This window comes from Stegodyphus dumicola, chromosome 8, assembly GCF_044657685.1.
Source record: "Stegodyphus dumicola isolate Sdum_Otavi_A_Nest chromosome 8, ASM4465768v1".
NCBI classification, from domain to species: domain Eukaryota; kingdom Metazoa; phylum Arthropoda; class Arachnida; order Araneae; family Eresidae; genus Stegodyphus; species Stegodyphus dumicola.
Window position 1 is genome coordinate 42,281,508 of NC_140775.1, and position 14,645 is coordinate 42,296,152.

General features: G+C 31.9%; 1 protein-coding gene across 1 annotated transcript in view; it reads left to right on the plus strand.

Annotated features, from left to right (window-relative positions):
- Window positions 1-2,276, plus strand: part of LOC118195991 (GATA-binding factor 2-like) — a 126,029-nt gene extending 123,753 nt beyond the window's left edge. Inside the window, exon 7 of the mRNA XM_085821784.1 lies at window positions 1,171-2,276. Coding sequence (XP_085677910.1) covers window positions 1,171-1,497 — 327 coding nt within the window. The 3' untranslated portion in view covers window positions 1,498-2,276. The remainder of the gene's footprint in view (window positions 1-1,170) is intronic.
- Window positions 2,277-14,645: the final 12,369 nt, after the last annotated feature.

The following is a 14,645-nucleotide window of genomic DNA, read 5'->3' on the forward strand; positions in this document are numbered from 1 at the left end:
ACTTTTCAAGTCCATTCATGTCACTTTATACAAAGGTCGCAATGTGACGTTACATCACTGTCGTGGTGTGACTTCACAACAACGTCGCAGGAAAACTCTGCATCAAGGTCCCAGTGTGACTTCAAACCAATGTCAAAAAGTGACTCCACATCAACGTCACAGTGTGATTACAAATTAACATCATAATACAATGTCACATAATAGTTGCAAAAAGCAGACATTAAGCAATACCTACAATGCCACAGTGTGATATGTTTGCAATGTTGCCATGCTGATGCTACAGAATTTTTAAATATGCTTTGAGCCCTAAGAATAACCCCCACACTAGCTCAATTTAAATAAAGGATCCCCTATGTAACATCACCCTCCTGTGCAATGGAACAAGGCTCATCATGAAGAATCTATTGACGAACGTAATATAGGCCTCAATAATCCCAGAGTATGCCGCAGTTGAAGATGTATTTATTTCATGCGTTCCTTTCATACTCAGAGATTCAAATAGCCCTTCGATTTGAAGCAACTGCAATTTCCTGTTCGGCTTGCGTTAGCTATATTTATGAACAAAGCACAAGTGCAATCACTTTGTGTAGCGGGTATTAACTTAAAAGCATCATGTAACTTGGAAACGCCATAATTTTCACATGGCCAGTCATACGTGACTTGTTCAAGAGGAGCATGTCGGATAGTTTATTTACGAACCTGTCGCACAAACAAAAAACACAGTGTACCTTCAAACTTTGAGATATTTAAGTAACATCTACGGTTTTATTCGAGCTTGGTAAAATTTTGCACAATTCAGCTTGAATCAAAATCACCGTCTAACTGAAATTTCGGTAAAAAAAAAAAAAAAAAAAAGATTTCCATTTCCATAAACGAAGGCCTCTCAATCTGCGTAAAGCACTGGCAACGTCGGGTAGTTCAGCTAGTGTCTCAATAATTAAGAAGATTAATTTTTCAAATTGCACCAAGATTTTTCTTACCTAACTGTAAAAAATATATTGATAAACACAACTGTTACCTACCAAAATTTTTAAAACTATATTTTTGATGAATAAAGGAAATAAAATGAATCAGATTGTATCACCATATTCTCTCATCATATTTTGAATGAAATGTACCCTTCATTATGTTAAAATTGAACTTAGATTTCAATTTCACTCTTATTTTCAGACGAGACGGCCTATAACATTGAAGAAAGATGGTATACAAACAAGAAATCGGAAGATATCCTCAAGGACCAGAAAGAAAAAGTGCCAATCACCATCAGAAGACAGATCTTACGGTAGTCGGGATTATATGAATTACAGTTCCATCCAACAAATAGCACCACTTACATCTTATATGGACCATGAAAATTTATCTGGACATAATTCATATGCTTCACACACTGCTCCTGCCTCAAGTAGTTCCAATTTCAATAACAGCTTCAGTCATATCCAGCATTCTAGTTACGGATTTCCTCCATATCCTCAAAGCATGGTTGGATCCTTAACCTGACTATATGATTATAGTTGCTTCTAAAATGGACCATGTGGTAATGCATGAAAATGAAACAATCTGAAGATTCACATGTTCTCAAAGGCTAGAATTATAGGAGGAAAAAAAAAAAAAAAAAAAAAAAAAAAAACTTTTGAATTAGAAAAATTTGCTTTCGAGTTTATTCCTTATCCTAAAATTCACAAAGAAAATACAGGACACCGTAGAAAGAAGTGGTAGAAAAAGAACGACACATATATCCGAAATCAATGTCTTCTGATTCAGAAGTCAAACAACAAAAATCAGCGTTAATTCACAAAATTTTCACAGGACTAGTTTCGATGGTTTTACCGAACCATCATCTTCAGCTGCAAAACCGCAAAAATGTTGTTGTTTGACTTCTGAATCAGTATTTATTCGGCGTGTTATTGTGTCTTAATCAATGTCTTCATTGCACTGTGGCCTTTACACAGCTGGAAAGCAGAACTAAAAAATTTGTGGGAAAGATAGGCGTGGACAGACTTGACCATTTTAAATTTGCATGTCCCAAATTGCGGACACATACGACTAGGTTGTATCAGTAATGCTTTCGAACTTGTGGAGTGACATGGATTGCTGCCAAACACAGCCCGAGCTACAAATAGCTCACATAGATGTTTATTAAATTTTTTTAAATTCTTCTTTCCAGTTATATAAACCATGACAAAATAATTATTAATTTCGGATATATATGTTGTTGTTTTCCCCTCTTTTCTTTCCCACACACTGCATACACAACTTTTTTATATGTTTTATAATAAAAGTAACTACAGTTACACCAGTATTATTGCTAGGGTTCTGTTATGCAGGTCCAGCAGCAGTGATTCAATAGCTAACTATATCCAATTAATCAGCAACATGTAGCACAATGTCTTCCAAAAGGGACCATGTGGTAATGCATGAAACGTTTCCATGAATGAATGGAACGCACGAATGTTACTTTTTCCATGTGAGGAGATATGTATTGTCAGTGAAGGTCAGGAGGTAACAGGCAACCTTGAAAGTTTATTACAATAATCTTTTCAAAGCTTTTACCTCTGTTTTTCAGGTTATATATACAATGTTATAGCATCATGAGTCTCAATTCCTCGATTGTGACTAGAAAAAAATTAAAATATAAAAATACACCTTTCACACACAAGACATCAACCATATTTAGCAAATAATTTCAATCCATGTAATTCATTCCTTTTTTATACTAATGGCCCATAGTAGATATGCCAGAAAATAATCAAGCAGTAATTCTAATATAACTACATTAATTTTCCTAGCAATATGTGCTCAAAACCAGTATTTTTTTTTTGGGGAGGGGATCAATTAAATGCATAATAATCTTATATTTGGAGGGTTGTTAGATTTCTCTCACACGTGTGATATGAATTTAACATACTGACATAGATTACATAATATTTTAATCATCATTAGATGATGACAGAGACTGTAAGCAATGAATAATATACAGTAAAATCGGTATTTTTTAAATAGCCAAGTTGCATTTGGTTTATTTTGGTTACGGCAAAGCCCATTAGGGTTATTTTTCTAAGAGAAGGGATGCCTTCATGGGGAGACTTCCTAAGGGAAATTGGCTCGTATATACGTTTACACGTGGGAAAACCATGAAAACGATTATGCAGCCTGCTCATTCGCCAGGATCTGAAATACCAGTATTCAGCGACTTCACTGCTCGGCCGCTGGTGGGGCAATGGCTATATTACATTAGAGTTATTTTTGTTAGACATACTTGTCTTGAATGGAATTACAAACTGCTACATTAATTTCTAAAATAGTAACACATTTTTTTTTGAAAAATTTATCATAGGGAAAATTTCCTGTTTGGTACATTAGACTTTTAGCCATAAATGAAGAACTATAGCTGTTTATTATTCAATAAAAATAACAATTTTCCCCTCTAAAATGGATATATAAAAATCCCTTTTATGTCGTAATCAGTTGTTTAAAGTGTGAGTTTAAACCATTTTTACTTAACATCCAAGGCTATTACAAGGAAGACAAAGTTCTGCAGTTGAACACAGCTAGAAAATTGGTACAATGTTAAAATAGGAATATAATGACTACAACTCTAGAAAATTGGTACTGTGTTTAAAATACTAATATATATATTAATATCTCTAGAAAATTGGTACAAGGTTAAAATTAATACATTACCCGACATTGAAAATACAACACTGAGAAGGAGTGACCTGAAAATAATGCAAATTTCAGGGTATACACAAGTGTGAAATGGGCATTTTACATCACAAATGATGTTGAAATGCACAGCTCTCCAGTGCATATTGAAGAAGATACAGTTAAGAAACCTTCAGAATGTTTAATTTTTGAGCCGTTACTTCTGGTAGGGAAATAATCCTAGAAAATTTGTTCTTGTCTTAGGGGATGCATGTAATAGCAGAGAATGGCAGGCTGTTGTCAACGGAGACAGTACCAGCAGACGATTTTATGGGGGGCGTGGTGACTAGGCCGAGAAGGGCAGGTTGCTCCATACGGCAAATCTTAGCTGACACACACATGGATGCGTTTACAGTGCACCGGCTGTGGCGACGATAGTTTGAACAAGGAAATGTGGCAAGTTCGAGGGGTGTTGGCGCAGTCAGAGTGACATCAGCATGCAATCGACGGTTTTCTAAGGAGAAGGCAGCCTTTGTGGAGACCTTAGACGATTCGCATTTACATTATGTATTATTCTGAAAACACCTATGTAGTAAGCTTGTTTGCTGGGACTCGAACCAACAGTGGACCAACTATTCATATTCAGACTTCTTTTCCACTCGTCTACTAGTGAGCAAAATGAAAGTTACTTAACACACTGAGAGGTAATTTTTTAATTATACTAAAAATGAAATGGAAAATTATGAATTCCATGTGCTTGCAGAATCTGAAAAATTTCATAATGGAAATATATTTACTTAATTATAAGAAATCCAAACAGTTTCGACATTGAAATTCTGTTCACTTTACACCAATAGTAAGAACATTTAAGAATTTTGAGACAAATGAATTAATTGAGCTTACAAAAAATTGCGAATTTACTCAGCAAAATCTCTCCAAATTTTTAAATCAGTAAAACAAATTGATTTACAAAGATTTTTCAAAAAGATACTATATAAAGTTGTATTGCAATGTTTTAAATTTGCAGGTTGAAAATGTAATTAAACATCAGTAGTAAAGAATTACAGTACTGTATTAGAATTATTATTATTACTGTAGAGAAGTGAACTATCATATGCTAGGATATATGTTCCCATTCTTCATTTTATTATAACAATTTCTAGTTTAATTTAGAGCACCTATAAAAAATAAGAGTAATACAAGATAAGTAATATAATATATAAGTTACATTTTATATAATATATAAGTTAAATTTTTTTTCAGAACTTCTACTTTATTTCTCCCAGTTTTTTTATTCCATTAATTGTATTAAAATAATTTCTTTTAATTTTCTTAAGCAGCAGCCTTAAATACCCTATGATACAAATACTGCAGAAATTCCATGAGAAATACACTGTTTTAAAAACCATACAATTGTAATCTTTCAAATCAATAAAGGACTTCTAAGTTTTTACCAGTTATCCACAAATACAGTTATGTCCAGATATATCCTGATTCGGAAGTTGTATTATTGGTATTTTTAAAGCTGCCATTTATTGTTCCTAGTTACAAAAGAAGCTCCACCAGACTTAAACAATTATGCAAATCTTCACTTGCAGCATTTATATTCAAATTACATTAACAGCAAGTTGTTTAATTTATATCATTTCCATCTGCCTGACTTTGCCATCAAGTCTGCTCACTCAACAATTAATGTAGGTTAAAGTGGCAAGCACTTACACTATAAAGTTAGATTTATGCTTAACTGCATTTGAGAGTTTTAGGCAGCTCCAAACCACTCCTCTGCCATATAAAGTTTCACTTTCTGTTGGAAACTTCGATGCTTATCTTGAATTAAATAGTGCAATGTAAGGGTAATTTTGGATTGGTAAGCTGTATGTTCAAATTTTTGTCATGGTCTAAGTGAAGCTTGTAGCCTCTGGTAGTAACAGATTAAATTGTTTGAATTTGCAGCAAGTTCAGGGAAGCATGTGTCAAAGCCAGATCCAGGTCACTGGTAAATTGATATTTTTAGTTTAACCCTAACAACTGGTGAAGTAGAATAAATTTAAAGTTGCCTTATCTCTGTGCCTGCCTGTTTAAAAATAGCTCTGGTGATAAATCGTGTCAATTACAAGTGACATCTTTTAAATGAATAATAATTGAACTAGATAAATTAAGTTGAACCCAAGACAGTTATTACAATTGGCACTCAATTGGGAGATTTCAAAAAATTGTTAAAAAGTTTTGCAAGAAATTTAAATGTTGTGTAAAATTTGATTTGGTGGTATAGAAAGTTGTGATAGTATAGTAGTAATGGCATAAAGACTATGAAGCTGCCATGCTCGTTAGAAGTCTGTTGAACCCCCAGGCAAGGAAATGTGATACCTTAGAAGAATCTGGTTAGTTAACAGATGTTGGGGGCAATGGTTAATTGCTCTGAATACTGTATTTGATGGAAAAGGTCAGTACTGCTGTTTTTAGAAGAGAGTGAAATGTTTTGTGAGCTCTACCAAAGTTGCAAAAGGTAGTAATAGTTACATCACTTTTAAAAGCCAAGCTTTGAACTAGTACAAATTTATTGAGAAGGCACTGCTAGGCCCCATTTGTGAACCAAGTTGTTAGTTTGAACCAAATTTTAAACAAGCTCTGTTGAAAGCATTCCAACCGATGAAAATATGATTAAGCTAGAAACAGAATTGTATAATCAAGTTTAGATGAAGAGTGAAATATTAACAAAAGATTACACTAAGAAAAGTGGAAAATTATTTTAATGGCATGAGCAAGAATATTATGTTTTAGAGTCAATCATGCAATCACTACCAAAATGCTGGACTTCGTAAAACTAAAATACCTCCAAACATTAAATAATTTATTTCCATTAACAATATCAAAGTAGGCATGTGGACAACGAATAGCATCCGATATAATCTAGTTTTGGTAGAAATGCAGGGTAAATAGGGCCCCAGATCTCTGTCAAGATACAGGAGTGGCGAAATTTGACAAGAAGGCGAAGGAAAATTGCAAAGATGAGAATTCAGAAAAGGAAAGCCAGAATAATAATTTAAACTGGAGAGGGGTGCATAAAATGGATGTCGGGTTACCCAGGCCCATAAAAAAATCCTCTCAGATGGAATTAAATATTATTTTAATTAAAAATGCTGAATTATCGTACTTGCAGTTGCAACTAGACCGTGTACCAATGAGAGCTATGTTGGATAAGTTTTTTCCCTGCTAGATTTGCTTTTAAAATACTTCCGGAAGTCCAGGTTATTTGAAAGTTCATGACCTTGAAGCAATAGGTGGACATGTTCAGTAATATCATAACATTAAATGTAAGAGATAAAAAATGGTGTTTTTTTGTTGGATGCTATTTTTGGGATGGGCGCGACTTAGGATATATATTAGATTTATATATAGCACTATTCTAATATAGGTACTTTGACACAAAATCGGACTTTTTCTGAAATAACATACCAATTTTTTTACATATTTCGATTCTACAACTCAAATTACGCCTAAATATGAAATTTTGCAAAATTTGGAGCGAAATTTACGGAGAACTTCAAAAATTTATGTTGGCACTTTTTTTTTCGATTTGCGCTAATAATAGTTCACTTGGCGAACTTCTTAATATGTGGCAACCTAGTTTCCTTTCCCGTGAGAGGGAAAAAAGTTACCATCGTTCCTTTTTTTCAAATAATATTCTTTATATTATATTTTTAATTATACAGTGTCTCAAAAAAGTGGTAGGACACTTGTGCTTCACAAAAAGAAACTGTAATAAAATAAACTAAAAAAAACATGTAAAAATTTTTTGTGGGTGTGTTTCATACTTAAATTTAGTAACAATTATTACATAACACACATTTTTTCAAAATATTAAAATATTAATTTAATAAAAATACAATTGTTTAGAACGGAGCAAAAAATGGCTCACATAAGTGATGGCACACTACGTACTATGGAACAAAAATCGTCAGAAGTAAGGAATAAAAATATCTTTTGGGGTATTTATTTTTACCGAAAAGCAATTGGCAATAATTTATAAAATCGTCTGCAGTATTTCTCTCCAGTTTGTTTTGGAATTTTTGTGTTTTTTAGCTCTGTGCAGCTATGAATGCTAAATGAAAAGAAACTTTGCCTGAAATTCGAAAATTAGTTATTAATTTGCATATTGAACGTGGAAAATCTATTAGAGAAACAGCTGAAACAGTTAACTTGACTCCTTCAACAGTTTTCAATATCATTAAACGATATAAAAAGAATCATATGATCCAGGATAAAAGAGGACCTGGCCGACCATCAAAACTATCCAATGGAATAAAGCGAATTATCGTTCGAAATATTAAAAAAAATCCAAGAATGAGTGCTCCTAAAATTGCTGCTGCATTACAAGCATTATATGGAGTAATTGTTAATCCTGAGACTATTAGAAAAGTAATTCGATCTGCTGGATATCACGGGAGAGCAGCCAGGAAAAAATTCTTCGTAAGTGAAAAGAATAGAAAACTCAGACTGGCTTTCGCAAAATCCAACATAAATAAGAATTCTGATTACTGGAATGAAATTATATTTGATGATGAGAGTAAATTTAATATATTTGCTTCTGACGGTAGAATCTTGGTGTGGAGAAAACCCAGGGAAGAATTTCGCAAACAGAACTTGGTGCCAACAGTAAAACATGGTGCAGGAGGAGTTATGTTATGGGGGTGTATGTCATCCGCTGGAGTTGGTAATCTTGTTTTTATTGACAGTATAACGGATCAGTACAAGTATATTGACATTTTAAATCAAAATTTGAAATCTTCAGCACAAAAATTGAACCTTCATAACAATTTTAAATTCTACCAGGACAATGACCCTAAGCACACTGCTTTGAACGTTAGACTCTGGCTGCTGTATAACTGTCCTGAAATAAAAAAAATACCACCACAATCTCCAGACTTAAATCCCATAGAGAATATTTGGCAAGAATTGGAATCAAGAATTCGCAAACACACTATTTCTTCAAAACAACAATTAAAATCCGTGCTTCAAGAAGAATGGAGTAAAATCACTCCAGAAATCACAAAAAAATTAGTGGAATCCATCCCAAGAAGATTAAATCATGTTTTAAAAGGAAAAGGAAATCCAACAAAATATTAAAACCTTTTAAAAAGTAAAATTTTTGGATAAATATTTGATGGAAAAGTAAGTGTCCCATCACTTATGTGTGCCATTTTTTGCTCCGTTCTAAACAATTGCATTTTTATTAAATTAATATTTTAATATTTTGAGAAAATGTATGTTATGTAATAATTGTTACTAAATTTAAGTATGAAACACACCCACAAAAATTTTTTTCTGTTTCTTAAATTTATTTTACTAGTTTCCTTTTGTAAAACACAAGTGTCCCATCACTTTTTTGAGACACTGTAACTGTTATTATTTTAAGTAATTTTTTCTTTTTCGAATTTCATTTCAATTGTTTAAGTTGCATGGTTTTTTCGAATAACTGTTTTAAAAATTTCTATTTACCTATTCGATCTGCATAAATAAAGGTGCAGCATTTATTTTTTTTCAAATAGTTTTCTTTATATATATTTTTTTGTCATAGTTATTATTTTAGGTAATTTTCAAATTATTATACTTTTATTTTAATTGTGTTGCATTGTCTCTTCAGATAATTATTTTAAAATTTTCTATTTATTTCTTCGAACTGAGCATTTTAAATATATTTATTAATATAAATTTTCCAGAATTTGATTTTATTTATTTGAAATGCGTTTCTTTCGGAAGAATACTTTGCAAGCCAGACTACGATGTGTTCGAAAACTGCATACATATTAAAAGAGAAAATACAGTAAAGCACAGCTAACACGCCTTTAAATGTTCCGTTCAGAAAAGATATATATAAATAAGATGTATAACCGACATTTTAACTTAGGATGACTTGCATACACTGCTTTAAACAGTTTTATCATTGTGCCCATTGCTTTACACAATTTTATCTTACATTTGGTTTCTTACAATGTTATTCATATTTTAATCAAATATTTTATTTGTGAAATCCCAAGAATCAAATATCATAAGATTAAAAGGTTTTAAATTAAAAAAAAAAATACAAATACTAAATTTTACGCAAAAATTTATTTTTTCTTCTCTTTTTCTTCAGGCATTCTACTTTATTCTTGCTCTTTTTCTTTAGGCATTCTGCAAGTATATTAAAAAGCATCCACCTTTTCGAAATATCTTGTTATTTCTGACAATCATTTTAAATAAAGTTATCGCCTTCCATTTCATAAAGGCACACAAACGGCCTAGCAGTAAAGTCGCTGAACACTGGTAGTTCGAATCCCGCGAACGAGCTGGCTGCATGGGCGTTTTCGTGGTTTTCCCCACGTGTAATGTGTATACGAGCCAGTTTCCCTTAGAAAGTCCTCCACAAAGGAGTCCCTCCCTTTAGGCAGATAACTCTCATGTGCTTTGCCATAATTAAATATAATTGATTTGTAACTTCTACTAGAGCTGACGGTAAGAATTGAAGTGTAAATAAATAATATCGTGTACAATCTTGATTAATATAAAATTAAAAATATTTCCATTCAGACAGAAAGTTTTTTGAAATATTTGCAATTACTTTATAAGAAGGAATTATTAATAACCATAATAATTACTTATTATATTACTGATGATTAGGATTCAGTTCTTGACAATTACATTCTAAATTGAAATTTTAAGGATATAATGAAAATACGCTACGCACAAAAATACATTTTAGGATAAAAAATGAGTTGATTTTTTATGTTTTAAAACTTCTTAAATTCATTTAATAAACATCGTATCCTCATTGTTAATTGAATCCAGAATGTTGAGTGTCGTTTATATAATTATTCTTACTTGTCTATAGAACTTGCTGACTTATCCAGCCATTAAGTAGCTGCAGATAATTTCTACATTACCATTGAACTTCCATTAATTCAGTCTCTAGAGGGTTGTATGTTTATATCATAATTTGACTTTTATAAAAATGATTATTCTAAATCTTATGTTTCTATAAAAATATACTGTGCTTTAAAAAAATATGGATGATAGTATCAGCCGCTTCAAAAGCAACAGTTTGTTTAGAAATAAATTATGCAGTTAATGTCATAAAATTCAAATAAACATCAAACGAAAATTCTCAGTTTTAGACAAATCTATTTAAACAAAGTAGCAGACGATAAAACGCCGAAGGTAAAAATTTAGTTTTTTAAAAAAAAAGGAAGAAAGAGAAAAATTTAAAGAATAGTTAAAAATCTGAATATCATCTGTAATTTAAAAAAAATAGCTTTTCATATAGTATTAATAAATATTTATTACACATCATTGAGGGAAAATATTTCATATAATTAATTCTCCGTAAAATTTTACTTGAAATTTAAGGTTAAAAATAGCTGTGGCAGTTCACTGTAACAAAATCCATAAACCACATTTGGCGTTATTATCGCTAAAAAAAAAGATGCCAAATTTCAAAACGTGAAAATATGTAAATTTGTGTATGTCTTAGGAAATTTTGAATAAAAAAAGTCTAATTTTTTGCAGATATGCTTAAAAATACACCTACTTTAAGATGATGGTAAAAATGTTATAGGTTATAAATCAAAATTGTTTTTGAAAAATTTATAAAAATTATTTAAAAATAGAAATTTAAGAAATAAAACACAAAAAATGGGTAAATTTTATTTGGAATGAACCTAAATTTTGAAATGTGAAAGGAAAAATAATAAAAGTTTAATAAAAAAAGATATATTAATAAATATTTACCAAATTCAATTAACATTGAGGAGCTAGAATTTTGAGAGCTAATATTTTAAAAACTACTCGTATGATTTTTACAAAACTTGGTATTCTGGCAAAATTTGAGTCGTAGAATCGATATATGTAAAAAAATTGGTATGGTATGTTATTTCAGAAAAAGTCCGCTTTTGTGTCAAAATACCTACGTTAGAATAGTGGTATATATAAATCTAAAATATATCCTAAGTTGCGCTTTCGAGAATTGAAAAACGCAGTTTGAATTTTGTCAATCGGCCTAGTAGAACAGGAGATATAGCACTGTCCCCACATTTTTTTTGAGCAGTGTACATGGTACATGATAACATTAGAATTGGCCAGCAGATATTTTCAAATACCTCTCAGTTCAGGATATTTATTCTATGATCACTGGCTCAGTCTACTACTTCAGCGAACAATGTTGACTAAAAAAAAACAGGTATGGACAGCTTTTCCAACTTATCGAGAGAAAGCCATTCTCTGCTCCTCAGTTGGTGGGCTGGTAGATGCATTTGACTTTATTGAAAGGATACAAGGCTTCAAGGAGCTTTAGATCAATCGCAGTACAGACGGGTGACAAAATTTATAGCGCGTGCTGGCAGAAATTCTAGGAATATTCTCCCATTATTTCACTAACTCGCACGCTGTCTTTCTAGCTCGAAAAAATGGCACAGCAGCATATTCTGCTGTGGTATGTGAAGGAAAATCTCGTTTTTTAAGGGGATAGTTAACGCAGGAATTTAGAGCTAAGAAAAAAAGAGATATGTAGGACACCACGAAAGCAACAGTAAATAGATAAGAGTAAATGAAGACACAATAACACGCCGAATAAATACTAATTCAGAAGACAAACAACAAAAACCAGCGTTATATTTACAAAATTTTCACAGGACTAGTTTCGATGGTTTTACCGAACCACCATTCTCAGCTGCAAAACCGCAAATGAACAAGATAGGAAAAAATGATTAGATAAGATAAGAAAGCTTGGACAAGAATAAGCAAGTAGCACCATCTGTTGGTGAAACCAGAACTAAAACATAATTTCTTTAAAGGCCGAAGGCAAATTTGATTGGAATTAGGATCGTAAACTAGAACAGAAAGATTTTTATGAATGTGAAATGCCTCTAGAAAGTCCAGTTCTCCAATGGAAGATGTTTTTTGAATAATTTTGGCAGCAGAAAAATTGAAAGTGTGATTTTTGGACCAACAATGTTGCGCAACAGAAGACTTCTGTGTTTCCTTTTTTGTAACATATGCCTCATGTTCCTTGACGCGAAATTTTAAGGCTCTCTTAGTTTGGCCAATGTAAATTAAACCACACTTGCAAGGAATCCTATAAATACCCCAGGAATTCATATCCGGAATGGGGTCCTTAAGTATGGAACTCGGAATTTTATTGATTTATAATCTTAATTTCTTATAATCTTATAATTTCTTATATCTAATTTCTTATAATAAATAACAGAACTAGTTTACAATGAGAGAAAAAAAAAACAACTATGCAGAACTAAACTATATTACAAGATTTAATGATGAAATTTCAGTTCAAAATAGAGAAAATAAATAATAATAAGGCACATTTATTGTATTCGCTTGGAACCTAATAATAAATACAATTCATTTTTCCACTCGTATTGATATTTAAATAATTTAAATCTAAATTCTGAAAATTTTCTAAATTTTCATTGTACAGTTTTCCCTTAACAGATATTGCAAGCAAAGTAATTTAAGTAGAAAAGAGGAACATTTCTGAAATCAGAAGACAGAAATTTGCTTCATGCAGTCATCCTTTAACAGTAAAAGCTTAACTAACCCGCATACTTGGAAATTGGCGAATATTCAGACAGTCGAGCGTAACTTGAAAAAGAGGAGCGGAGGGGGGGGGGAGGGTTTGACTGTAGCCGCTTTTTAGATTTTTCCGCTAAATAAATGCTTTTCACATTTCGATGTGTGTTCATCATATAAAAATAAACCAATGGAACTGAAAAAATATTCTGCTTAGCAAGCACAGTAAAACTCTTTTAAGTGTTAATAAACAAATCTCGGACAGAACATCAAAATTAATTATCTCTGCAAAATATCGCAAACGTTATTGCACAATACGTGTGCCGTAATTCTTCTCTACGTGATATTATGCAATTGGAATCAACAGCTGCTGGTATTGGGAGAATAAAGAACCAAATAACTGGGGTGTTTTTCATTCTAATTTTCAACAGACGGCGGTAAATTTCCGGAATAGAATCATTCTTTGCTTGGGTTGGTAGACCGCAGAACTTTTAGTCCTACTCAATACAGATTGGAAAAAGACAAAAGAAAAAAAAAAAAAAAAAAAAGGTCTGTTGCTTGTTTTGCAGTGAACTGTAACAGTTTCAACATTCGAGATTTTGCGGAGAAAGGTGAGAACCTCCCAATCTTCGCACTGTATAATGTATTGGCCAAAAAAAAAAAAAAAAAAAAAAAAAAAAAAAAAAATTAAATTAATTTGACTATTATTCGATTACTTTTCCTTTATTAAATCCATTCCGAATATTATTCCTTAGAAAGCTAATCTGTGTTAAAACACAACCATTTTTGGAAGTTTACTGCAACTATGTTATTATAAACATTCATATATATGCTCATAATATAAGCATAATGATCATAATAAACATGAATATGAACTAACCAAGTGGAACGAGAATGCAAATTATTAAGATCTTGATAGAAATACAAACGTGTGTAGTATTTGGGTGGGAGGAAAAGAATGCCGGGCACCTGTCTGTACTCTTCATGCACACTAAAGGTTATGTTGATGCAGAGAAAAGGGGAAAAGTTATTTACGGGAGTATGATTCACCATCTGACATTCCATATTAGGAAGAAAAGTTGTTTATTTAGTTTCGGCTTTGGTACGGGAAAAATAGCGCATTCATTAAAAAAAAAAAAAAAAAAGGGGGGGGCTTTAAAGAAAAAGTAAGCACCTATAAGGGCCTTTATATATTATTTTCAAATATAAGGACTTATAAGCACTTATAAGGACCACTACGAACCCTGTGGAGCCAAATGAAAGACAAAAGATAAAGCGGTGTGTGTGTGTGGGGGGAGTTTGGAAGTTTTACATATATATACATATTTCAAATTAAAATGTTGCTCTGAAAGTAACATGATTTGCAGAAAATTTCAAGGTCGTGCAATTAGTTGAAATTAAGTAGTTTGAATATAAAAAATTTCAAATTAGTTTCCAAATTG